Source organism: Perca fluviatilis, chromosome 16 (genome assembly GCF_010015445.1).
Source record: "Perca fluviatilis chromosome 16, GENO_Pfluv_1.0, whole genome shotgun sequence".
Classification (NCBI taxonomy): Eukaryota; Metazoa; Chordata; class Actinopteri; order Perciformes; family Percidae; genus Perca; species Perca fluviatilis.
The window spans coordinates 19,204,963-19,232,312 of record NC_053127.1 but is presented as its reverse complement, the minus strand read 5'-3'; the positions used below and the strand labels follow the sequence as shown (position 1 = coordinate 19,232,312).

The following is a 27,350-nucleotide window of genomic DNA, read 5'->3' as shown; positions in this document are numbered from 1 at the left end:
ATTTGTTATTTGGTGAGTAAGTTCCCCTTTTTTGTGCAGCCTTGCTCTACTGTCTCAAATTTCTTCCATTCTCAATCCATTCTCTCCCTCTTTGATGTCAATTCTGCTTTGTTGATCTGGCAAGCTTCTTTTGTTTCCTCAACTTGAATTCACATTCAAATTGCATCTTGCTTGGTTTTATTTTTGCTGTTGCAAATTGTAATGTATCCCCTCTGACACCAAACAAATAATTATTTTTTACATTCTGTGGCTGAATTTCTTAATTTATGTTTTTTATAGCAATATCAGCTAATTTACTGTATCACAGGTCTAACATATTTGTGCTTTTTCTTTGGAAGCTTGGTCCTATATGAATGCTGTCCTGGGTACATTAAGCTGGAGGGCATGAGAGGATGCCCTGCAGGTATGTGGCTCTCACCACAGCCCCTTTCTGGTCTTTTTTTCTTCCCAATTCAAAATTTCAATTCACTCGTACTATAGACTAGTCTGTTTCTGAGCAGGAACAAATTCTCTGCTTTCCCCCCCAGTGGCTCCCATTGACCATGTCTATGGTACGCTGGGACTCGTAAAGGCTACAACCACACAGCAATATTCTGACATGTCCAAGCTGAGAGAGGAAATTGAAGGCAACGGCTCCTTCACCATGTTTGCACCTAGTAATGAAGCCTGGGAGCAGGTGGAATCTGTAAGTAGAAGTTGTAGGGAATTCAAAAAAATACAATAATGACTCACTCTTGACTGACGTTGTGATTTCCCCAGGATGTACGGTCTGCACTGGTGAGCAACGTGAACATCGAGCTGTACAATGCTCTTCACTTCCACATGGTGAACCGCCGTCTTTTGACCAAAGACATGAAGAACGACATGACTGTCACTTCCATGTACAATGACCTGGGGATCTACATCAACCACTACTCAAATGGGGTCAGTTCATACACTGTGTTGTAATGCATTAGATCACATGAATACACAAGTGAATGATGTCTATACAGGCCTTCTGACCCCAATGATGCTGGTGGCTTAATAAAACATTTCCTCTCTTCGAAGATTGTAACAGTAAACTGTGCCAGGATCATCCATGGTAATCAGGTGGCCACAAATGGTGTGGTGCATGTCATTGATCGGGTCATCAGAGGTGTGGCCAACAACATCAAGGATGTCCTGGATGTCACCGATGAGCTCTCCTCCTTCAAAGTATGTAAAATACGCAGCACTCTAAGCTGAAAATAAGTTACAAAGTCAACATTACATTTGACCAATGTGCTTGGAGTGGAATTTGTGTGTAAAAAGACAGATAAAACTGATTTAAAAACGGTATCAATTAGAAACTCAATGCTGTGAGCAAAATCTTTGAACCAGTTTAGTATCTCCCAGTATGACAAAATGTTACATGTGAAACACACTTGTTCTTGTTACCCAGGCGGCGGCATTGACTTCTGGTCTGATGGACAAGCTGGACCAGCCTGGCCACTATACTCTGTTTGCTCCCACTGATGAAGCCTTTGACAAATTGAGCCCAGGCTACATTGAGCGTATCATGGGAGACAAGGATGTTACTGCAGGTACATTGTACACGTGATACACTAATGATGACGTAAACTACTTACATACCATGCTTTGATTGATTTTGGTGTGCAAAGGTCACTTAGAGCACTTAAATATTTCAGCTGTTGCCGTGCTGTAGCCAATGTCAGCTGGTCAGACGGTCTGTTCACCACTTCGGTCCGGAATGGCATATTTCAACAACTGTTGGATGGATTGCCATGACATCTAGTGCAGACTTCCATGGTCCCCAGAGAATAAATTCCTACTGACTTCAGTGATCTTTCCTCTAGCACCAGCAGCATATCAAAGTTTACACGTATCCAGTCAAATAGCTCAACACCAACCAGATAGATTGGCACAAGATTTTGTACATGAAATGAAATTTGGTGCAGACATTTATGCCCCTGACTTTTCATGTAGCGCCATCATTAGGTTCAAATTTAAATTTGTTTAAAGCTCCATTGTGTAATGTTTTGAGTTGAGTTGATTCTTAGCAAAAAAAACTTTGTTCTTTCACAAATATGTGCTCATTCATGTGTAATTACTTCCACCAACTAATCAAAGTATTCTTCTTGTAAGTGTAGAATCTGCCATTCAGAATCATTCAGAATACATTATTACATATTCTGCCATGTTGCGCCTCCATCTTTAAAATACATTAGCCAAAGAGGGACATACCTCCGCCTTTTGCGCTTTTACACTCAGTGGCACCGTGACGAATGCCAGGGGGAGATTACTCGCGACTGCCGGCAGATTTGAAAGCCTGTTGAAGATGGAGGATCACGCTGATACTTTACTAACATTAACTTGCATTCATTTGGGAACCTAATAGCTTATGTTAGCAATGAAATGGTACCAAAATAACATAAAACTATTATTACACTGGAAGGAACACTCACGGACAAAGTCGTACTTCTTGGAATAATATGGCCATCGTAGGAGTTGAAACGCGATTGGAATGGGAGGGGCTAGAAAGTAATATTCAGTTAGTTGCCATATACAATTTCACAGCTAGATGGGAGAAATTCTTACACAATGTAGCTTTAAGGCTAAATACTCGTAACACGTAATGATATTCTCACTAGCATCAGCTGTACTTTGTATTTAGTGGAGTGTGGCAGGTTAACAAGGGGGCATTTTGGTCACCTTTTTAAGAAGGGAGATGGCATCCCCCCTCATCCCCCCTCAAATCAGTACAGCATCACAGAGCCACTAGCATGGCTGTAGAATCTTATTCTGTAACATTCATTTGACCTGAAGTAAACTTTAATCACATTGACAGTTTATTTCAAAACTAAACTACTGAAACTATCTTCCGAACCCATTCTGCAAATTCCTCCCAAAAGCATGTCTAAACTTAGATAACCATCAAATTCTCAGGAGCAAATGAGTAGACACACACTCACACACAGGCATGTCCACAAACCACACAATGAAACCGGAAACTCATGTCTCCACAGTTGCAGCTTATCTGCCTATTTGCTGAGTCAATGGCATGCCAGGAACATCTATTAGCATGAAGCCATGAAGTTTGTGGTGTCCTCAGTAAGTGGCTCCCTCTGGGGACACAATACAACCTCAGATAATTTCTCAGATACTTGGCAAACAGGCTTTGCTGACCAACCATGAAAACCTCCAAAGTAAAGATGATATGAAGCCTTGTGTCTTGTTTTTTCAAGGGAAGGTTTGAGCCAAAGAGTAATTTGGCTGGCAGTGCGACACTGATTGCATTTGAGTTCTTGTGGGTTTGGAAGGGTTTTTACATGTTGTCATTGCATTGCTTTAGCAAACCAGTTTTGCTGGCTAAGTTTGACAGTTGGACTCAGTCAGAGGTGTAATCCCATATCTTAATGTTGACAGAAGTGCCTAAATATTTCTAAAATAGTTGAAAGAATATGTATGTCCTTGTGCATGAGTAATGATTGCCACTGTAAACCTCAGATTGTGTAACCAGAGTACAAAAATAACTACAGGCAACCCACAAAGTATATTAAAGTGTGCAATCTGATCAACAGCTGTGTGTGTTTGTCAACCTCTATCTTTCTCCCACTTTGTCCCACCTACTCAGCCCTGGTGAAATACCACCTGTTGAAGAGTGTCCAGTGTTCTGAAGCAATCATGGCAGGGTCAGAGTATGAGACCGCAGAGGGCAGCACCATAGAGATCGGCTGTGATGGCGATAGTTTGACAGTCAATGGAATCAAGATGGTGCTGAAGAAGGACATTGTCACCACTAATGGTGTCATCCACTTCATTGACCGGGTGCTCATCCCTGACTCAGGTGAAACACATGTTGAATCCAACTTCTCCCTCAGCAAATTCTAACATTTGTTGAAATCATTTGGCAAAATGTGATCATTAATATGTTATGTTTATGTGATTCATCAGCCAAGGATGGATTGGAGCTAATGGGAGACTCCCAGAGCACGTTCACTGACATGGTGTCCGAATTGGGCTTAGCCGCTGCCATGGGTCCGAAAACAGAGTACACACTCCTTGCTCCCGTCAACACTGCCTTCACTAGTGAGTTGAATTAAGAGAATTGACTTTGAGCAAGGATGTAAAAGAAAAGTCATATGTTGTCTTTCACAGATCAAAAATATGCTAACTCATTATATACTTTTCACTACTAAGACTTTTTAAAGCACACACAGAAGGAAATGTTTAATCAGGATTGGCATCTCATATAAAACTAGTAATTTTAAATCTGTAACTGTTCTGTGTGTTTGTCAGACGAGGTGATGTCAACAGACCAGAGCCTGCTGAGATACATTTTGGAAAACCATATCTTGAAGCTGAAAGTTACACTGAGTGAGCTCTACAATGGACAGCTTCTGGAAACACTGGCTGGAAAACTGCTCCGAGTCTTCATTTACCGCACTGTGAGAACTGTGTGTTTGTGTGTATGTTTGTGTGTGTGTGTGTGTGTGTGTGTGTGTGTGTGTGTGTGTGTGTGTGTGTGTGTGTGTGTGTGTGTGTGTGTGTGTGTGTGTGAATTGTTGCATTAGAGAGTCAACCAGAGTCATCAAGGAACAGGAAAATAAGATAAATAAAAAGTGACGGAAAGACAATGGAGAGCGTCTGCCTCCATATTGGAAATCTGAAAGCCATTACCGGCCCCCTTACCAAGTGTTAACATAATTTTGCTGTCTTTCAACTGTAAGCAAATGCAATAAAACAGCTAATTAGTCAAGCTCTGGCAGATGAAGTGTGTTTCTGCTCTGCTGGTTCAGATATTAGAAACAGCTGGGTTAAATTTCCTCACAGAAACTTTTGTATTCTTCTTTTTGATTGATTGCAATCAAACAGTACAGTGTGACAGCCCCCTCCCGTGACCTAATAGTTACCAGATTTGTACAGGGACTATTAGACCTGTAATCCTGCTCTCTGAATGCTCTTCCTTTGTTAGGCCGTGTGCATAGAAAATGCATGTATGGTACGTGGCAGTAAAGAAGGAAGCAAAAGTGCCCTCCATGTTATGAAGTCCATCATCAAACCGGCCGAGAAAACGATCTACGAGCTTCTGATTGCTGATGGACGGTTCAAGTAAGAACTGCCTTATTTTACGTTTTTTTTTACTCTACTTGTTAATACTAATCAGGTTGGATGTAATTATTGTTTATTTGTTGTGTTTAATACATTTGGTTTCCTGACATTTGCAAACCATACCATATACATGGATCTGTGACAGATATTGGCACCAGTTGAGTCTGATGACGAATAACTGAGGCAGCAGATATGGAGTTAGAATCATGCCAAAACCTCACACACACACACACACACACACACACACACACACACACACACACACACACACACACACAAAAACGTGTTTTACTCACGCCCAACGATTCACAAACAAACTCAGTGTGGTTTGCAAATACAAAACATCATTCACAAACTAATGCATTTTGTTCTGCAAATAAGAAACCTACCTATCAAACAAATACAGTATGTTTTACACATACAAAGAAACGTATTTCTTCAATGACAAAAAATATCCTGCAAGTACAAACTAAAATCTTTCAAGTACAAAAAAAAAATCTTCAAGTACAAACAAAAATCCTACAAGTACAAAAAAAATCCTACAAGTACAAAAAAAAAATCCATCAAGTACAAAAAAAAATCCTACAAGTACAAAACAAATTTTACAAGTACGAAAAACTGTCACGTGACTTTTGGCACTAATTTTCCGCCTTGCTGAACCACACACAAATGCAGGTAAATTTTCTAACAAATGTCCTGTTATTCGCATTCCACAACAGCAGGTGGCGCTGTTAAGTCAATTTAAGCCTGCCAGGACCATAGATATATACACGCGGATTTTTAAAAAAACGTTTGGCGGTTAAACTTACTGAACAAAGCTGAGCAACGTGTTGTTGCTGGTGACAAAACCACTGATTATATATATGTATATTGAAGTAATTACTTAAAATCGTTTTCTAATTACTCTATATCATACTCTGCTCTGGCTTATACTGTAATATTTCACCAGTAATAAGACCAAAATAATATTATTAAAATAAAGAAATGCATACTATGATAATATCTACATATATGTTGCTAGATGTAGTATTATAGTTTAAAAAATATCAAAACAACAAAGCAGCTTCCCTGACCGAAATAATAACATTAAAAGAAATACAATTAAACCATGATAAGATCTGGTGAATAAATGTTGATTAAAACAACGGTTATTGGGCTAAAAATACCAATAATAGCAAAGCTGTATACAGCTTCTCTGTACAGAAAGAAACGTGCTGTGATCAGGGAATCTGTCATAGACCACAGATGATGCCTGTCATCGACCTACATAGGCATCGCATCCGTGGCCCCGTCACAGAATTTTCGGCGAATCTGTGACACTGCCACAGATATTGAGTTAAGGGGCCGTGTTCATTTCACAGAATTCTGTGAGACTGGCAACCTGTAGGCTACTACGAAGCAAGATCAACATGCTGGATTTCTTTCAGTTACCCATCTTCACCTTGTACTTGTAGGATTTTGTTTTGTACTTCAAGGATTTTTTTTTGTACTTGAAAGATTTTAGTTTGTACTTGCAGGATATTTTTTGTCATTGAAGAAATACGTTTCTTTGTATGTGTAAAACATACTGTATTTGTTTGATAGGTAGGTTTCTTATTTGCAGAACAAAATGCATTAGTTTGTGAATAATGTTTCAAATAATGTTTGTGAATCGTTGGGCGTGAGTAAAACACGTTTTGTGTGTGTGTGTGTGTGTGTGTGTGTGTGTGTGTGTGTGTGTGTGTGTGAGGTTTTGGCATGATTCTAACTCCATAAGCAGATGTGTGAATTAATGGGACCACACAAGTCTCACGCACAGTCCATCATATTACAATTCCTAAAACCACAATCCTCCTGCCTAAAATGAGCTACACACTACAGGTTTTTGATCCAAACGTGACAAATCGTATCTTTACAGCACAGAACTCATTGTGCCATTATAACCAGAGCTGTTCTTCTCCTGGTGGAGAAAGTTGATGTCTTGACTGGCTGACGTTTGTGCAGTCTGAAGCACAGTAGTTTACCATGATAAAAAAACAGAAAATGACAACAGAACTGCCTCAAAATGTATTTTTATTTTTTATTATTTCTGTCTTTTTGAATTGTAAAACATCAATATTATCATTTCCATGGATCCAAAATGCATATTGCTCTTAAGTTTAAGCTTCATTTCACTCCTACAGTACTGTACTGTATGTTGATTGTGTATATTGATGACTTTCTTCTTTACTTTTTTTGTTTTATAAATGTAGGATTTTCCTGTCGCTAATGGAGACAGCAGGTCTGACTAATCTACTGAAGCAGGAAGGCTCCTACACCATCTTTGCACCAACTGACGATGCCTTTGGTGACCTCAGTAAAGAGGACTTGGCTCTGCTCAAAAGTGAGTACTCCACTGAAATGAACACACAACCACATCCTTTCATGCATTGGGGATTGCTTTTAAGCTAGTTTTGTTCTGATTTAAAGTTACATAATGCAGGGGTGAGGAGAGAGAAAGAATGCTAGTTGTCCTGTACAGGAAGTAAATCATGTTTACCTCGTGTCATTGACAGGTGATCTGAATGCTTTAAGGATCATTCTGCTCTACCACTTCAGTAATGGCATCTTCATCAATGGAGGATTAGAGGGAGGAGTTACCAACTTGCTCAAAACCCTCCAGGGCAACAACCTGCAAGTTATTTCTGTATGTATAATCAGCCATTATTTGAGTGTACATCTGTGCCAACAATCAAACAACCCATTAGACAATACCTATTTCAGCATGTGAAATTCAACACATAAAAATTTTGCTTTTTGAGTAAGATGTGCAACAATGATTATACTCTACAAACTAATTGACTGGCAGCCAGATTTCAACTCCTGCCCACGTTTGATTAAAAAAGGCTCTCTGGGAAAAAGAAGCAGAGGAGATCATATCCAAGGGTTTATTCTTCCTTTAAGAGCATATTTGTATTATGTAATCAAACTTTAAATGACTGTACATAAACACACATTATTTTGTCCTTCTTCAAAGCCTCCATTGTGAGACTTAAACCCAATCTTTACCCATGTTCTCATTTAAACAATAGCATCAAAGAGCCAGTGCTAATCTATAACTTCAAAGCTGGATATCTCTGGAGTAAGGCCAGAAGTAATAAAACCTGGCTTCCCGTCATTTCCAACAACGCCCACTCTCAGGTATTCACCTGCCATTCCCCACCTCCCATCTGACACCCTCCACCTGCCATTTTTCTCTGTCTGCTTGCTCTTGCTCATCAGTCTCCATGACAGCTTTTTCATCATTTCATCCACTACCTCAAATTTGCCCTCCGTCTCTCTCCTATCGTGCTGATCAGGTTATCAGCCATGGACAATGATTCAGGGAAGCATTAGGTTTTTTTTAAAACTGGACTGATGTGGCTCAATTCAGTGGGTGAGAGGGTGAGCTTGTAGGAAGAGGAGAAGGGAAACTCTTTCCCTTACTGACTCAGCATGCTCACCTTTAGTCACCTCCACCTTAGATTGCAGGAATTTAATTCTTAGATGTCCCTTCCAACAAAAGAGCACACTGACGGATTCCTAATAAAACCTTTCATGTCAAACCATTTCAAAATGGTCTCAGTGCAGTATATATTATTTTAACAGTAATGGACATAGCTCACAAAATAAGAATGTGTTTATTGATACGCTTTAAAAAATATTTATACATACATTGTTTTTTTCTGGTTTTCCCAGGTAAACAACTCCATTCATGTCAACTCTGTGGATGTGCCGGACAGTGACCTGATGGCAACAAACGGTGTAATCCATGTGGTTAAGAATGTTCTCTATCCTGCGGGTGAGAACAGCAGACATTATTATACAATCATGCAATGTGCACTCTGTGCTGGGATGCATTATCTTATGTTCTTTTGATGATGTTTATTCCTTACAGACCTTCCTGTGGGCCGCCAGGATCTCCTGGTCCTCCTGAAGAAGCTGATTAAGTACATCCAGATAAAGGTAGAGAAAGCAAAGATACACGTGTCTGAATATACATAGATCACAGAGGATGTTCCTATTATTCTGCATGTCTTATAACTTCCATTCTTTTATGCTTTTTGTTCTTTAGTTTGTTTCTGGATTTTCTTATGCTGAGATCCCACTCACCTTCATCAGTAAGGTTTTTTAGCACCATTGTTACTGCATGACGGGTGAATATTATTGCATCTGCAACAACTTAAAACTACTTATGTTACTTCACAGAGAGGACCATCACAACCACACATTATGTTGACACAGGTAAGACACTATTTTGGTAAAATGGTGATAATAAAATGCATGACTGCCTTTTCAAAAATGAGCATCTGTTCTTAAAGTGAAATCCTTCTTGCATTTTGCATGCATGTCATTGCTCCATTCGGGCCTCTTCCATGGCTCTCTTTGTTGTTCCTCTGATTATCCACTCTCACTATTGCTTAAGTCCACTTGGACCTCTTGGCATGTTTAATCAGTTCCTTTAAGGATGAGGTAACTAGGCTGCCAAAGCATAACAGGGACCATAGAGGACTCTTGGATGTTGTCCATTCAGTTGGGCTGAGTCCAGTGCACTTTCACAAAGATGGGAGCATGCCTTCATGTGTTGGGTAACATAGGAGAGATGAAACCCAATTCTTCAAAGGTAATTGGGCCCATTACATAGATTGTAGGTGAAGGTTTGGACCTCTGGGGGGTTTCATTTTTAGGGGTTACAATTTTATGCAATTAAATTATGGAAATACAAATGTCGTACTTATGTACGATTTCTATTTTCCACAATTTTGTTTTGTTGTTAACCTTCTTAAATAGGATGGGTGACTCATCTTGGTAAAGCAAACAAACTATTCCTCATATTGATATACTGCATATTAAGAAGTTTAAATTAAAATTGCACTAATTTAAATTCCAAGAGGTTGTAGTTTTGATCAGTACATGACTTAAAGGAATTATAAAAATTAAATAAAACATGTATATGAATGATAAACTGCTTTAAGTTGACGTAAAACCATGCAGAACACGCACTCTCACTTTGTACACACACGTGCACACACACACACACACATAATTAGAAATGACATCATTATATTTACAGTTTAGATAAAAGATGGAATTAACTCTTATCCACATCATGCATCCTTGTAGGAGTATAAACGATATTAAGCATAAATGACCCAAATCTCTTAATTACAGTACTTTGTTTGAAAGACAGAAATGAGTCTGGTTCTGATTACTGGACTAGGCCACGTATAAAGGGACCTCAGGCCAAAGATTAGAAGGCCTCTGATACAAGCACACATCTGCTAGCTTTCATCTCTTTATAGCTCATACGAAGACCGTCACATTACAATAAACAATCATTGCTCAGAAGAAGAAAATATAAAAAAGAGGAGTTGTAGGATTTTACAGAGATATCTGGGCCCAAATTGGAAAGGATTATCTTTCTGAATAATTTTCAAGATTTTGTTAAATACCAAAACTTGTAAATGTTTTATAAAATATAAACTTGTCTGTAATGTGATGCTTCAAACTCAACAAGCAGAGCAGAAAATAAAAGTCTGTCCATCGGGAGCAGCTTACTGGACCATGGAGCATAAGAGAAGCAGTTAATAAAGTGATGCAATCTAATATCTAACACACATCAGACCCTATTGTTCTGCATGCTTTAACTTCACATACTGCACATCCAGCCTCCTTCTTTGCTCATAATATAGAAAATGTGTGAGTGTTCAAAAGATAATATTTCTATCATTCTTAATTCTTAATGTTACCTCTCTCTCTCTGCAGTCCCTGATGTAACAAAGGTGACCAGAGTCATTGGGGGAGACCCATCTGTCACCAAGGTGACCAGAGTCATTGAAGGACAGCCTACCTTTACCAAGATTACAAGAGTCACCGAGACAGAACCAATAGTCACTAAGGTCGTTGTCAAGGGGGAGCCTGTGATCACCAAGGTAACCAGGGTCATCGAGGGACAACCTTCACTCACAAAAGTAACCAGAGTCATCGAGGGAGGACCTTCCATCACAAAAGTAACCAGAGTCATTGAAGGACAGCCTACCAATACCAAGATTACAAGAGTTATTGAGGGTAAGTTCCTGGACGTTTAAGAACGTTCAAACCATTCATATTTTGAGAGCAAATGATACGTTACATGATCTAATGTGAACTTTACAAAAGGTCCGATAGATTGGATGACACAACACGTTTTATTTAACGCAGGTGGAGATCCTGATGCAGATGGAAACGCAGGTCAGTTTCTCTTAAAACCTTCCCTCCCTTGAATAGCATGATCATGTAGATCTAAGAACTCCCATGCATCGTATAACAGCTCTTTTAACAAAGCATCCACAGTCATGTTGACCACGTTTAACTGAGCATCATAATCTAATGTGAATTTCACGTTTTCTTGGTGATCATCAATTGAGTCATCAGACACAATATTTTCATGGTGTGCATCATCTTAGCCTTAAAGGCACATGTTTGTGTCATTAATAGATGCTTTGTAGATTGTTAAATGTATTTGGAAATCATAACCATTTTTCAAATGTATAAATGTTAGACTGTAAAAGCTACTCTATTCATGTTGAATAATCATTTATCTCAAAGTCACAAGCATTGTTTTGGCTGCCAATCTTGTTTTCCAGCTACTTCTTTATTTTTAAGGCTAACAGTTTGGCTTACCTCTGGTGGATTAAAGACAAACCAAACACCCATGTGGTTTGCGTCCTGCTCCGCTGTGGCTGGCTTAGTGCTAAGAGCAAAAGTTTCTGTTGCTGCTTGAGCTTGTCTTTTCAGTTCCTCAACTTCTTGATCAGCATTCAGTATTATACGTCTGACCTGATTAAAACAAATTTGAATCTATTACTTTAAACTGGTTGATATTGCTGGTGACATTTTCTCCCATGTTTCACTATTACAGTAGCTAGTTTGCAGCAAACAAAAAGGACATCCACTAAAGGCAGTGGCTAAAATCCAGGCATCATTCCACAAATGTGAAGCTGCTTATATGGCTACAATATTAATCAACAAATACACAACTAAATAAATGTAGGATTGTATAATCACCTCCCCATTGGCTGCTTATGAAGATGAGCAATGTCAGATTTACCCAAGCAGACCTTGTATTGGCAACTGGACCCTTAGACTGGATCTATTTATCTATCCAGGTAAATGTAAAGGACCACAAACAATGTAACAATGTAAACCCCAGTATTTTAAATCATCCTGAAAAAAAAGTTAATTATGATTACACTCACTGCTCCATTTTCTTATTCCAAACAGTCCTACTTACGTATATTTTGAAGTAGGAGAATGAAGTAGGCCAGAAACATCCATCCATCCATCCATCCATCTTCTTCCGCTTATCCGGTGTCGGGTCGCGGGGGGAGCAGCTCCAGCAGGGGACCCCAAACTTCCCTTTCCCGAGCCACATTAACCAGCTCTGACTGGGGGATCCCAAGGTGTTCCCAGGCCAGGTTGGAGATATAATCCCTCCACCTAGTGAAGGAGCAGCGGCTCTACTCCGAGCTCCTCACGGAGGACTGAGCTTCTCACCCTATCTCTAAGGGAGACGCCAGCCACCCTCCTGAGGAAACCCATTTCGGTCGCTTGTACCCTGGATCTCGTTCTTTCGGTCATGACCCAGCCTTCATGACCATAGGTGAGGGTAGGAACGAAAACTGACCGGTAGATCGAGAGCTTTGCCTTCTGGCTCAGCTCTCTTTTCGTCACAACGGTGCGATAGATTGAATGTAATACCGCACCCGCTGCAGCGATTCTCCGACCAATCTCCCGCTCCATTGTCCCCTCACTCGCGAACAAAACCCCAAGGTGCTTGAACTCCTTCACTTGGGGTAAGGACTCATTCCCTACCTGGAGAAGGCATTCCATCGGTTTCCTGCTGAGAACCATGGCCTCAGATTTAGAGGTGCTGATCCTCATCCCAGCCGCTTCACACTCGGCTGCGAACCGATCCAGTGAGTGCTGAAGGTCACAGGCCGATGATGCCATCAGGACCACGTCATCTGCAAAGAGCAGCGATGAGATCCCCAGCCCACCGAACTGCAACCCCTCCCCACCCCGACTACGCCTTGATATCCTGTCCATAAATATTAAAAACAGGATTGGTAACAAAGCGCAGCCCTGGCGGAGGCCACACCTCACCTGAAACGAGTCCGACTTACTGCCTAGAACCCGGACACAGCTCTCACTTTGGTCGTACAGAGACTGGATGGCCCTGAGAAGAGACCCCCTCACCCCATACTCCCGCAGCACCTCCCACAGTATCTCCCGGGGGACACGGTCATACGCCTTCTCCAGATCCACAAAACACATGTAGACTGGTTGGGCATACTCCCAGGCTCCCTCCAGGATCCTTGCGAGAGTAAAGAGCTGGTCCGTTGTTCCACGACCAGGACAGAATCCGCATTGTTCCTCTTCAACCCGAGGTTCGACTATCGGCCGAACCCTCCTTTCCAGCGCCTTGGAGTAGACTTTACCAGGGAGGCTGAGAAGTGTGATACCCCTGTAATTGACACACACCCTCTGGTCCCCCTTTTTAAAAAGGGGAACAACCAACCCAGTCTGCCACTCCTTTAGCACTGTCCCAGACTTCCACGCAATGTTGAAGAGGCGTGAACAACCAAGACAGCCCCTCCACACCCAGAGCCTTGAGCATTTCTGGACGGATCTCATCAATACCCGGGGCTTTGCCACTGTGGAGTTGTTTGACTACATCAGTGACTTCCGCCTGGGAAATTGATGACAATCCCCCATCATCCTCCAGCTCTGCCTCTAACATAGAGGGCGTATTAGTCGGATTCAGGAGTTCCTCAAAGTGCTCCTTCCACCGCCCTATTACCTCCTCAGTTGAGGTCAACAGTGTCCCCTCCTTACTGTACACAGCTTGGATGGTTCCCAGCTTCCCCCTCCTGAGGTGGCGAACAGTTTTCCAGAAGCACTTTGGTGCCGACCGAAAGTCCTTCTCCATAGCTAAGTTTCCATCCACTTGTCAATCGAATTATCTGAAGTTCGGTAAAAAAAACTCATGCGAATAAAGCTGGTGAAAGTGTGTTTCCATCCAACGGCTTTAAAGCGAATAAAAACCTGTATGTAATGACGTCACATGCTGTTTTGCGATTAAATTGGTATATCGAATTGATTTGAGACATTTTAAGGTGTTTCCATTCATTTTTGCACTGAATCGCACAAGATTCAAGCGAACTTTTGCGAACAAAGTTTTGCTAGACAGAAGTAGTTGTTGATAATATTAGAAGCCAAGCTATAAGCTCCGATGGGCCTTTGGCCGAGGATCTGATCCAGCTCATCTAAAAGGTGGAACTTGCCTTATATTTTCCCTCCGGCACCGCTGCGAGACAACTCTCTTTTTTGAGCCGTGTATCGCTGTTTGAGCGCCTTCCATTTACTCCGCAGGACGTCCCACGGCTTGTCGTAAGGGACATTCTAAAACGCTTAACGTGAAAAAGCTTAACGTGGTTTAATGTATCTAAACAACGATCAATCATCACCATCATGGTCATATCTTGTCATGAACACTTAAGCCTGTCAAAAAAACTAAATGGAAATCCAACGATTAAGTTATCTCACGTTAATGTGTCAGATAACGTCCATAATATTTGGACATTGGGTTAGATTTGACCGTTTTAAGTGGTTATGATGAGCAATATAGAAGAGGATTTTTTGGTGATGATTGATCGTTGTTTAGGTACATTAAACCATGTTAAGCTTTTTCACATTACGGGCCCTATCTTGCACTCAGCGCAATTGCCTTTGTACACCGACGCATGTATCATTCCTATTTTGCACCCGACGCACAGCGGACTTTTCCCTCCACAGACGCACGTCGGTAAATTAGGGAATGTATTTGCGCTCCTGGGGGCGGTTCAGCGAAAAGAGGCGTGTTCCGGCAAACGTTACTTTGTGCTATTCCGCAGTTTCAAGAAAACAATTCCGCCATTGACCAGGAAAAACCTGGTCTAAAGTCAGTGCGCTGTATCTAAAGTCAGTAGCGCGTTATTCAGATGCTATTTTAGGGGCGCATGCTTGGCCATAATGTAGCGTGTGCACAACGCGCATACACTTCTCTCATCTAAATGGATGCAGCAGTTCCCATTTTTGCAAACCATACATAATTACAAAGGAAAATATTACTGAAAATGCGCTTCAGGTGTTTGGATAGGTCAGGAGGCACTTTACAGTACAGTCCTCAAAAAGTCGCAGCATTCTTTGTGGCTTGTTGTGTTTTACACAACATTTCCATGAATTATGGTTGTGTTGATGACATAAATGAGGAAATATTAGAGGACTTAAGGAGACGTGATGTTGAACTACGGTGGGATTGGACACTCCGGCGGAATCTGGTGAATCTGGAGTAATGCGCGATGCGCCCCTTGGTGGAGCGGGTGGAAGGAGATGGATTAGGGGGAGGAAGAAGGGGCACAACAGGAGCAGGTGGTGCGTTTGGAGGCCCACGCTCCATGGCTGCAGCAATCCTCTCCAGACTTGAGGAGATGCGCCCGAGAGGCCGCAGCAACATCGTCACCCGGACAAGACGGGCATTTGTTACTTTGGCGTGCGCCAGGCATATCCGCCGTCATAATAGCAATCCGCCACGGAACAATACGCCTGCTCTTAAAGGGAATGTGAGATGACGCTCTGATTGGTTATTTTCACGTTATGCCCAAACCACACCTAGCTACTTCAGACCAACCCATTTAAGATTTGCGTCGGGCGCAAGAGTCATTTATCCCGCCGGTATAATAGCAACAGCGTCAGAGATCCGCCCCCAAACTACTTGCGTTTGGCGTTTCACACTTGCGTTTCAGATCATTAAAATAGGGCCCTTAGACTTATAAAGCCAATGAGAACCGTGGAGAGTCAACCCCCAGCCACTCCGCTGCCCTGAAGCAGAAACGCTTTATGTCAGATAACGTAATAACAATTGGACAATGGGTTAGATTATTTGACAGTTTTCCGTGGTTATGATGGGTAATATGAGAGAGAAATTTGGTGATGATTGATCATTGTTTAGGTACATTAAACCACGTTAAGCTTTTTCCTCGCCATATTAATAATATTAATACAGCCAATGATGAAGAAAATATTAATGTGAGATAACTTCTATAATCGTTGGATTTCGATTTAGTTTTTTGACAGCGAAAAAGTGACAAGTGTTCATGACAAGATATGACCATGATAAATCTGGTGATGATTGATCGTTGTTTAGATACATTAAACCACGTTAAGCTTTTTCACGTTAAGCGTTTTAGAATGTCCCTGTCGTAACCTTTGGTCATTTCCTTCGCGAGCTCCTGATAAATGATGGCGTTTCTTAGATTTTTGCTATCTAAAATAGCTGTTATATTTTTCTGTTAAATTAAATTAAAAAAGTATCTCGTCTCCTCGTTTGTCCACTTGCATCTGTTTTTGTTGACACCTGTCATGTGTGCAAACAGAGCGGAAATACTGGGCGGAAATGAACTGAAACTTCTTCTTCTTCGTTTTATTGCGGGTTGCAACCATAAAATGACCTAAAACTTAATCGCAATTCATTATTTATTCGGCAAATAACGTTTCCATCAGGGTTTATCGCAAAAGCCGTATATCGATCAAGAGAAAATCCGATGAGACCAAACGTATTCGATTTTCGTCATTTATGAAATAATACGGTACGATGGTAACATTCCATGGTGTTTGTGGGTTACCGCCCCTTGAGGCACCTAAGACCCTAAGACCACAGCTCCTCACCACAGCTTCAGCAATGGAAACTTTGAACATTGTCCACTCGGGTTCAATGCCCCCAGCCTCCACAGGGATGCATGAAAAGCTCCGCCGGAGGTGTGAGTTGAAAGTCTGTCGGACAGGGGCCTCCTCCAGACGTTCCCAATTTACCCGCACTACCCGTTTGGGCTTACCAGGTCCATCCAGAGTCTTCCCCCACCCCCTGACCCAACTCACCACCAGATGGTGATCGGTTGACAGCTCCGCCCCTCTCTTCACCCGAGTGTCCAAAACATACGGCCTCAGATCAGATGAAACGATTATAAAATCGATCATTGACCAATTGGGAGGCCGTTCCTCCCAATCACGCCTCTCCATGTGTCTCCATCATTGCCCATGTGCACGTTGAAGTCCCCCAGCAGAACAATGGAGTCCCCCACTGGAGCCCCATGCAGGACTCCACTCAAGGTCTCCAAGAAGGCTGAATACTCCGAACTCCTGTTTGGTGCATGTGCACAAACAACAGTCAGAGTTTTCCCCACCACCACCCGCAGGCGTAGGGAGGCGACCCACTCGTCCACACGGGTAAACTCCAACGTAGCGGCGCTCAGCCGGGGGCTTGTGAGTATCCCCACACCTGCCCGGCGCCTCACACCCTGGGCAACTCCGGAGAACAAAAGAGTCCAACCCCTATCCAGGAGTATGGTTCCAGAAACAGAAAAACGTTAATAGCTGGTGCTTTACTGGCTGCTGCAATGTTGAGTGGAGCATCACAAATCCTCTGTAATAACATTCTCCAATAACGGACAGCCAGACATGGATTGTACAGTATATTATGACAAGCTTTGGCCACCATAAAAAACATCACAAGCTCATTCTGGTTTATGATGTTTGTATAGGCTTTAATGATGCCACAGGGGAAGGAAGTTAATTTTGACAGACCATCTTCTGGATAGGCTCACATCATGACATAAAGATAAGGCCATTGTGCACCATGATTTGGATGTCCATCTTAATACCTATCCATCTGATTTCATCTTTTCGTCAGTGTTCTTGTCTTTTATGCAAGAATCCCATCCTATTACCCATTCTCTGTCTAATTCAGATGTGATGTGTATGTGTGAGCACTGTACAGTGTGCAAATTATGATGTGTCATTTTAGGGTGCCCATATTAGACCATTGGACAATTGCCATGTGTGGGTGCAGGTGAGCTTTAGGCTGGTTTCACCTACAACTGCTTCACTGGTGTCTTGCAGCTTAGTTTGCGGGCTAATACAAATAATTCCCTCTCTTTTTCTGAGCTGAGCGCCCCGCTGCACACATGTACTTTGCACCCTGTGAGTGTGTGTATGTATTCATACTGCACAACTGTGCTTGACTTTGTGTTGGCGGTGGCGGAGGAGGTGTTTTACGGGATGTATGTGCCTGTCAGTCTGTCCGTCTGTCAGTCAGTACAGTTGCTAAGTCGTTAAATGACTTTAAACACCCTTCTCCGCTGCCGGTCTGAAGGTGGAGCCAGATACACCACAGCGAACGAGCCTTTTATCATTGAGGGTAGGGTCTTCTTACACAAACTCTTCATGCAAAACAGGTTTCTTTAAAATGTTTTGTCCTTTCCTCCTTGAAGTAATCATGTTTACAAATCGGCATTAAAGATAAGTGGTTACTTTAAGGTGGAAAAGAGAATGAGATGCATTTTTTTAAAGGGGTGATAGAATGATTATATAGGGTATTTCACACTTAAGGTCTCCTAATGGGGTATGTACATTGGTTTGGCTGAAAATGGCCTGGTTGATATTTATTGGCCCTTATGCATCCCTGTGTTTTGGCCCTATTTGTAACAAGAGCTTTTCTTCCAAATATGGTATGCTCATGAATATTTAAATGAGCTGCGCGCCGATTGGTTGAGTGAATCCCCATACACACACATTAGAGACGCGACAGAATCTCATATTCCAGACACTGCAATGTTTCGTTACCAAATTCACTTCTGAGACTTTTTTATGCGAGAAATCAACTATATAAAGCTCAAATATGGGCCTTTTTACGAAAATTGATGGCTAATTGCAAATTTGGTAAGACGTGTCAGACTTTAGGAGCGCCACACAGTCTGACGAGAAAGCGGCAGCCTGCTGGGCTCCATACCCAGGGCAAAGTCACCCTTTGTGGATTACTGTACTACCGGGGCTCCGCGGCCGGCTGCCGGGATAACTATAATATATTTACAGTTTGAATTTCGTCACGGCACTTATATCACAGCTATCCCAAGGTCTTGCAAAGCTAACAAACGCTAACAGTCTGATTTGAATTTAAGGCATTTTTATGAAAGTGAGGGGTCTTGTTAGGAGGAGCAGCTAGCTAGCTATGTGTCCCATTCAATACAATGGGAAAATATCGTGGCTACCTAGCTACACTTCCGGCATAACTATAGTATATTTACAGTTTGAATTTCGTCACGCCACTTAGATAACATCCACCCCAAGGTCTTATGAAGCTAACCGTTGGGTCAGATTTCAATTTAAGGCATTTTTGTGAACGTCAGGGGTCTTGTTAGTAGGAGCAGCTAGTTAGCTATGTGTCCCATTCAATACAATGAGAAACGATCACGGCTAGCTAGCTACACTTTCGGCATAACTATAGTATATTTACAGTTTGAATTTCATCACGGCATGTATATTACAGGTTCCCCAAAGTCTTACAAAGCTTAGCTAACACTTGTCCGATTTCGGATTTCAATTTAATGCATTTTTGTGAATTTCAGAGGTCTCGTTAGGAGGAGGCTAGCTAGCTCTCATTGATGGACTCCAGCTCACCGCGGGCTCTATCAATGAGACTTGCGGACAAGAGGCGTTTATTTCCCCAATCGTTTGTTTAAATAACTCAACACATATCCATTATAAGATTAACTGGAACCTGTAGTGTGCGTAACAAGCTTGCTGACCACACTCTCAGTCACACACCAGCCATTTAGCAGGAAGAGGGGAGGGAGAACAGCGAGCTGCAGGCCCTGGAGCTTTGTCAGGACAGCGGCGTTTGGTAGTCCAGTCAACCAGAAAGGCTGAGTTTGTGCGGGTATTGAGCACTGCGGGCTGCCGGCCGTGACGGAGCTCAATCGAGCTCACAGCAGGCTGGGGTCTGTAAAGGAGGACAGGCAGGGTGGCAATGTAGCAACCAAGGCAGCACCGGCCGCTGAACTCCAACACACAGTCAGACAAAATTTGCAATTAGCCATCAATTTTCGTAAAACGGCACATATTTGAGCTTTACATAGTGAATTTTGTAATGGAATATCAGAGATCTGCACGACCTAGATTCAGAAGATGTATAGCTAGATTAGATTCAGAAGTTGTATAGCCTATGTAAATGTTGGGGCGTGACCGTTCTCTTAATACATCCATGGGCATGACAAAGGTACAGGTCCTGGGATGCTGACGTCAACTTCTAGCTTTGTTGAGATTCGCCCGTGTTCAGCGGCAGTTTCAAAATATGAGATTTTCATAGTAAAGGGGTGTCAATGGGATTTTGAGCTTCTATGTATGTCCTATTTACCCACCGAACTGTCGTTATTCAACTATGAGAAGGTAAAATCGGTTTTGCATTCTATCACCCCTTTAAGTAATGAAACTTCATACTTGATTTTGTATGTGAGAGACAAATTGTTCAGCAGTTTGGATCTAATGGTTTTGTTTTGACTGTTCAGGCCCAGACTTCTCTAAGATCACCACCATCCACGGCGACCCAAATCTGATCGATGAGGAATCAGAGCGAATTACCAAACTCATTCAAGGTGAATATGCATAACTGCAGATCTGTGTTGTGGTGTGTGTGTGTGTGTGTGTGTGTGTGTGTGTGTGTGTGTGTGTCTTTGTGTGTGTGTGTCTTTGTGTGTGTCTGTGTGTGTGTGTACCCAAATGCAGTGATTACCTGTGTTGTCTCTTTGTTTTACAGAGGGAGGTAGATTTGCTGCTGCGAGGAAAACTCCAGGTAAAAGCATAGTTAGTTGAGGACACATTTGTCAACACCAATGTTGGACTAAAAAGAATTTGCCAAAAAAGACAGCTACGTACGAAAATATTCATAGAAAAAGTAAACTCTCTAACCGCCAATATTTATTGTTGGATTTTTATTGTTGGATTTTTATTGTTGGATTTTTATTTTACTCTTTTCACTTTTTTTCGTTTCATTATATACCTTTAAGTCCTTCCACCTATTCTTCATGTCTCATATCTTTCCACCTTGACATGTTATCTTTTGTCCTTATCTTCATTCACACTTTTGATTCCGTCCATTAACTCTGCCTTCTCATTTACAGCTGGGATGAGGAGGAGAACCAGGCTGGGCAGGCGTCATTACAAGCCAAGGGAGTGAATCCAATAGAGATAAAAACACCTTCGGGCTCACCGCAGAGACTGAATGCATCTCCAGTGCTCCTGGACGAGTGCTGGAGGATTGAAAATCTGTGGACCAATAGGGACAGATCAAATCAGTCTAGCTATGTCTAAATCATCAGTAAGAATGATTGTTTACTGTTCCATCTGGACCATACTGTATGTGATAGGCATGATGCGTAATAACAATACAATTAAATTAGAATACCCTCCAGTAAGTAATGTACGTATGCAAGGGAAATATGGACTTTTGCCATGGGGTAGATGGTGTGTAAAGTGACATTTATTCTACCACTGAGAGATTTATTGCTTTTTTTTAATCATGTCACTTTGTAAATGGATGGCTTGGGAAGATTTTTTAATGCTTTTTATGGTGCTCACATTCTGTACATTGGATGCATTTGAATGAATATGATAAATTAAACTTGCTGCCATTAGATGATGTATTGAATCTCTTTAATTTACCACATGGTGATTAAAAAATACAATTCATTTTTATACAGTTTTCAGTAATTCTTTTCAGCTTCCATGATTGTTTTTATTCGACAACACCTAAATGTGTCATGCTGTTGAATGTGAGTCAGACATGTATATGTCCTTTTACAACTAGGCTTTACAATCTTATATTTGTTTTTAACCTCAAAGAAGGTAAATAAAATGTGCATAGTGACTTCAGAATACTAATTTCCTGTCATTTGTGTCCATTGTCCAAACAGATCTAATCTTCATTACAGTAATGTTACCTTTCCATAATTGCTACCTGCCTATTGAATTTGACTTGACATTTTCCCAGTTGCAAACTGATTATTCCGACACCACATGAATGCAGCACAAATGCCCTATCTCTCAATGTTGACGAAAGTGAAAAATACATTTTATGCGCCCCATGATTTGGATCCGTTCAAAAATGTAATGGGTTTGGCACATGCTACACCCTTCCACCAAGTTTCATTAAATTGGGCCTTAGTTTTTCCTTAATCCTGTTGACAGACAAACAAACAAACAAAAAACAACAACAAGCAAATGGACAACCAAACTGAAAACATAATCTTCTTGGCAGAGGTAACAAATTAATCATAAAAAACATATGTAAAAATGTACTCTAGAACAACAAAAGCAATGATTAACCGTAAGTGAGTAGTTTACCTAAAATCTGCATTATGTTGTGTAATTTACCAACACAAAAGCAGACGAGGATAAAACTTCAAAGTCCCGCCATCATCTGCGTGTTTCTATAACCCAATTTTTTATTCCCATATGATCCTAAACCGAAGTTCCATTAAACATAAAAGAATACTGTATATTTTGTCCACAATTTCTTTATAAAATTATTTTAAGCCTAAGTTTATAAGTCATAAGTTCACAAGTTTCATAGCTTTTCAAAATAATTTTCATATTTAATATATTTTTGATCTCTTGCATTACATAATTCTCTCACATTATGTAATGTTTTAGCATATATTGTTTACTTAAGGCCAACGTTTAAAGTCATTACATGTTTTTTGATCATATAACAATGTGCAACAGGATAGATGAACATACACAACACTCAAGATCATGCCATGTTATGAGTTACTGAGACACAAAAACCTACCTGCCCAAAAAACTTTCAACAGTATATTTGTGTTCATCCCTATTTCTTAAGTTCATTACAATTTACCTATAGTTGATACTATTTAATCAACACTGATTCTCTCTAGTACACAAACACAGCTTTGAGAATATTACCATGCATTTACAACAAGAGGAAGTGTCAAGAAGAGCGAGTTCTTTCTCTTGGGCATTTACACTTGTAAATCTCTCATTGGCTTTGGGACGCTACCTCACATGGTTTATCTGCCACACAAGTCTTATGACCTTCATCTTGCAAAAGTGTTCAAAGGATTTCCTGAAAAGCAATTCATTTTGCACACATTTGTCTTTTGCATCTCCTGATCAAAAGGTATCTGCATGGTGAGAATATGTTCATTAACATTGTAAACCAAAAACTGTCAGACTTGAGGAATTACTTTAGCACATTTACCAGTAATATCACACAATTCTGCATCTCATGTGCGACTCATATATTCCTGCCGTTTATCATGTCATATTTTCCTTCTGAGAAGAAAACGAACATGGGACCGTGAGCAATAAATTATGAACTAGTACTCTGTAGTGTAGCTCTGTTGCAACATCACTAAAATGATCCATGGCAGCAGCAGCAGAGGGGAATTGACTGCAGCAGATGGGAGTTAAAGGTTGCACAAGGATTGCTGGCTTAACACAGAGTGCTGATAAAAAGGTGACGAAAAGAGGTCATGATAATATTTTTTTTTTTTTTTTGTGGGGGGGGGGGGGGGAAAAGAAAGAGAGAGCGGGGGGGTGTTTTTTTTTTTTTTTTTTTTAAAAAAAAACACAACAACACAAAAAAATAAAATAAAAACCTTTTTTTTTTTTTTTTTTCAGGTGCATTATTTGAGTTAATCACCAGGATGAAATTCGTTACTTTTATTACTTGTCAGTACCTATTAGTGGTAGTAGTCATAGTAGGTGTGACAGGCAGTAGAAGAATTAGTATAACAGTAACACAATAACTACTTATCTCATGTGTTAAATTGGAGGTACTATATACAGTGCATTCAGACCCCTTCACTGTATTCACATATCATGGTGAATGATATGCTAAATTTTTTGGGATTATTTATTTGCAAATGTATTAAAAAGAAAAAACGGATTATTATTAAGTATTCAGACCCTTTGTTATGACACTTGAAGTTTAGCTCAGGTGCCTCGCCCATCTCTTGTTCCACGCTTTGATTGGAGTCCACCTGTGTTAAAATTTTATTGATTGGACATGATTTGAAAAGACAAACACCTGTCTCACAGCTGATGATGCAAAGAGGCAAAAATCTTACACTCAAGGAGCTAAACATTGGCCCAGATGTTCATCACTATAAGCACAATTTTTGCAAAACAATACACACAGTGATTTGCAAAACACTAAACACACTTGCATACATTAGACACAGAAGTATATCATGATGTCACTTCCTTGCAATTCCAAAGCACTGACTGTCATATTACAACACCTAGGAGCCAATCTGTGAAACACAGCCATCGGGTGCATAAACACATGATTGCTTACAGTAATTGTAGACACAACAATCAGGTAACTTGCACTATAAAAATGCAGCAGGTAAGTTTAGTATTTTCTGTGCTGTATTTTGTTTTTCAGATCTTTTTATTTTTTTACTGTAATTGTAACCTGTACTGGATACAGTATTTTATGTTTGTCTGTTGTTTTCTGAGCTAACAGCGGTATGCACACTACTGTAGTTCTTTAGCATGAAAACTCGGACACGTTTTGTTGTGATTTTCCATGTTGACATGTTGACTGATTTGGATGTATTGAGGGAAATACATTATATTTTCCTCAGTCTGCAGCATTGGTCTTGTGTAGTGTTTGGTGAACTTATTGTATATTTGCACTTTCTCTATGTACTTCCTTTACAGTACTCTAATCACTGAGAAGTGGAACCGCTAAAAAAGTCTTTTAGGATAGCAACAGCAGTGGGTAACTGGTTCAAACTGAATTTAGTCATATGAAACGTGTGTATTTCATATGGTAACAAAATATGTTTTTTTTTATAAATTAGCGTATAGTTTTTGCAAGAGTGTTTCATTTTGAAAAGGGCCTGAGGTGTTCTGCTAATCGTGTGTGTGGTTGTGCTGATTGTGTGTAGTGTTTTCAAAATAGTGCTTAAGCAATAAAAAAAAAACTGTAACGATTCTATGATGACAAAGAGTTGAGCTTTACGTATCTAAAAATATATACTTTCATCTATTATGTAATGTTGGTATCACTTCATGGCTGTCATTAATTTATGTTGTGAGTCCAGAAATACGTTCTGCTTGTGTGAGTCCACCTGACATGTCTAAAGTAGAATGGGATTTTTGACCTTAACTCTTTGTCCATATTTACATCTTTTAATAAAATGTGTCAAATATTAATTTTATAAGTATCAGGCTTCACTTATCATTACAGAAACAACCCAGCATGTTTTAAGTAATACCACATTGATGAACAGTATTTCAATTCTCTCTTCAGGAGCCTAAGTGTTAAAATCTATGGTTCCCTGTGAACACTGCAGGGTTGACATAATGCCTCCATTGTTTCACTCTGTCACGAGCAATCAAATAAATAAAACTGCTGGATAAAACTCACAAAGACACATTTGATCCAGAATCATGGATGTGATTTAGATCATGTCATCTTGTTCCAGAAACCACAGTTTGCCAAGTATGAAAACACAGTCCTCCAGATTTATGCCATAATAAAGGAGTATAATAAATAAACAAAAATAATGGAAATCAGCCTGTGACTGCTAAGAATAGCTGAATTAGTTATAATATAATTGAAAATATGTCAATGTAATGATCCTCTGCAATGTCTTTGTATACATTATAGCATATTTTTAACAATTAACCACCCAATAAAAACGCAACCTTTTATTTTGTAGTACCTTAATAGCATAGGCGATTACTTACTCTCTTTTACACACTTCATTTTTTTGTCTTCAGTTTATTGATCTTACAAAATAAATGTCTTATAATTTATTAGATAGATTTTATTAGATTTTTAACACATATTCTTGCATAATATTAATATAATTGCTCCTAAAAACCTGAATAATATTGACATATAACACGTCTTAATTGGAAAATGCTACATTCGGAATAAGGCAAAAAAAAAAAAACGGAATATGCTGTTAACATGACCCATATTAAATTCTGAATATTGTTATATTGTGAATAATAGTGGAATATTAGTGTGCATGAAAAATTTGGTGTATTAATGAGGACAATGGTTAACTGCTCCTCAGATCTCTGCAGGGTAAATCGGGACAGCTAGCTAGACTATCTGTCCAATCTGAGTTTTCTCTCGCACGACTATTTTGCAGCGGCTCTGTGCGGTGCTTTGTGCCGACCATGACGATTTTGATTGGTTTAAAGAAATGCCAATAAATCCTCCCATCCCCGAATGCTATGTGGAGTGGCCAGACCCTCCTTCGGAGCGCTTTTGAGGAGGGTCTGGCAAAGCGAGACTATGTGTCCTCCAACTCTAAATTCAAACCAGCTGACCACAGCCATGGATCTTAAATGTATTTGGATTGGGGGTAGTTTCTGCAGAGACAAGAGTAAAGAGCCATCCAGGATTCACTTCATGATCGATGTACTGTGACAGAGAAATACTTCCAAACCACTCTAAATGTGTCACTTCCACTAATCTCAGACAATGTGTTTGGATTTGTATGCTACAGCGAATAAGGTAAAAAGATAGATGTGCATTATTAAACTATAGTGCTTGCAGATGTTATCTGTATGATTTCATGTTGTATATTTTTTAATTAATTATGTGTTGCTACATCATACCTGCATAGCAGATGAGTGTTAGACTTTGGAACCCCTGGCCTAAGTTATCTTGAGAATGAAAAATATTATTATTACATGCCAACATACAAAATATGTTTGCCTACATTTGCCTTTACCTTTCATGTCAGAAAACACATTCTATCCTCTGCAATGATTGTCATAAAAATACATTTTCCACAATAATATTTCACGGTTACAAATGAGCTGCTGAAAACAAAAGAAGAAACGGTGAGAAGGGAAAGAAATAGAGTCAGAAAAATACCACAAACACTGCAGGTGCCGCCATACTTTTAGCCATGTGATCCAACAGATTTGTGAGAATGATGTGCTCACTCTGGGAGAATTTTACATAGCTGAAGCATGACTATGATTTCCAAGACTCAACAGACAGCAACACGTGCAAACGCCCAACCAAAGCAGAGCAGGATTTGCTATGCAGATCATTGGATCAATTTGTGCTGCTGGCCAGTAGTTCCACCGTAGAGAGAGCAATTAATGTGATCTGTGTGTCTGTGGAGAGAATGATGTCACACCTTGCTTCTGCCATTGGACACGCAAGCTCATTTGTGCCACACAGACACACAAGCACATACCCTGCTATATTACTATATTACGTGATCCAACGGCACCCTCTAATCTTTCATTTACAGTATGTCATCTACCTTTCTGTGTGTGTGTGTGTGTGTGTGTGTGTGTGTGTGTGTGTGTGTGTGTGTGTGTGTGTGTGTGTGTGTGTGTGT

General features: G+C 40.4%; 1 protein-coding gene across 3 annotated transcripts in view; it reads left to right on the top strand.

Annotated features, from left to right (window-relative positions):
• The window catches only part of LOC120544440 (periostin-like), a 32,991-nt gene extending 11,115 nt beyond the window's left edge, over nt 1–21,876 (top strand). For 2 of the 3 annotated variants that reach the window (XM_039778183.1, XM_039778181.1), the window contains exons 3-23: nt 339–403; nt 528–685; nt 760–924; nt 1,048–1,194; nt 1,421–1,562; nt 3,614–3,826; nt 3,934–4,068; nt 4,279–4,427; nt 4,955–5,091; nt 7,323–7,453; nt 7,626–7,756; nt 8,788–8,890; nt 8,987–9,054; nt 9,164–9,209; nt 9,298–9,333; nt 10,855–11,157; nt 11,290–11,319; nt 18,320–18,364; nt 20,511–20,597; nt 20,759–20,794; nt 21,123–21,876. In XM_039778183.1, the coding sequence (XP_039634117.1) occupies nt 385–403; nt 528–685; nt 760–924; nt 1,048–1,194; nt 1,421–1,562; nt 3,614–3,826; nt 3,934–4,068; nt 4,279–4,427; nt 4,955–5,091; nt 7,323–7,453; nt 7,626–7,756; nt 8,788–8,890; nt 8,987–9,054; nt 9,164–9,209; nt 9,298–9,333; nt 10,855–11,157; nt 11,290–11,319; nt 18,320–18,364; nt 20,511–20,597; nt 20,759–20,794; nt 21,123–21,178 (2,337 nt within the window). In that variant the 5' untranslated portion in view covers nt 339–384 and the 3' untranslated portion in view covers nt 21,179–21,876. The remainder of the gene's footprint in view (nt 1–338; nt 404–527; nt 686–759; nt 925–1,047; nt 1,195–1,420; nt 1,563–3,613; nt 3,827–3,933; nt 4,069–4,278; nt 4,428–4,954; nt 5,092–7,322; nt 7,454–7,625; nt 7,757–8,787; nt 8,891–8,986; nt 9,055–9,163; nt 9,210–9,297; nt 9,334–10,854; nt 11,158–11,289; nt 11,320–18,319; nt 18,365–20,510; nt 20,598–20,758; nt 20,795–21,122) is intronic. The other variant, XM_039778182.1, reaches the window with a different exon arrangement.
• Nucleotides 21,877–27,350: the final 5,474 nt, after the last annotated feature.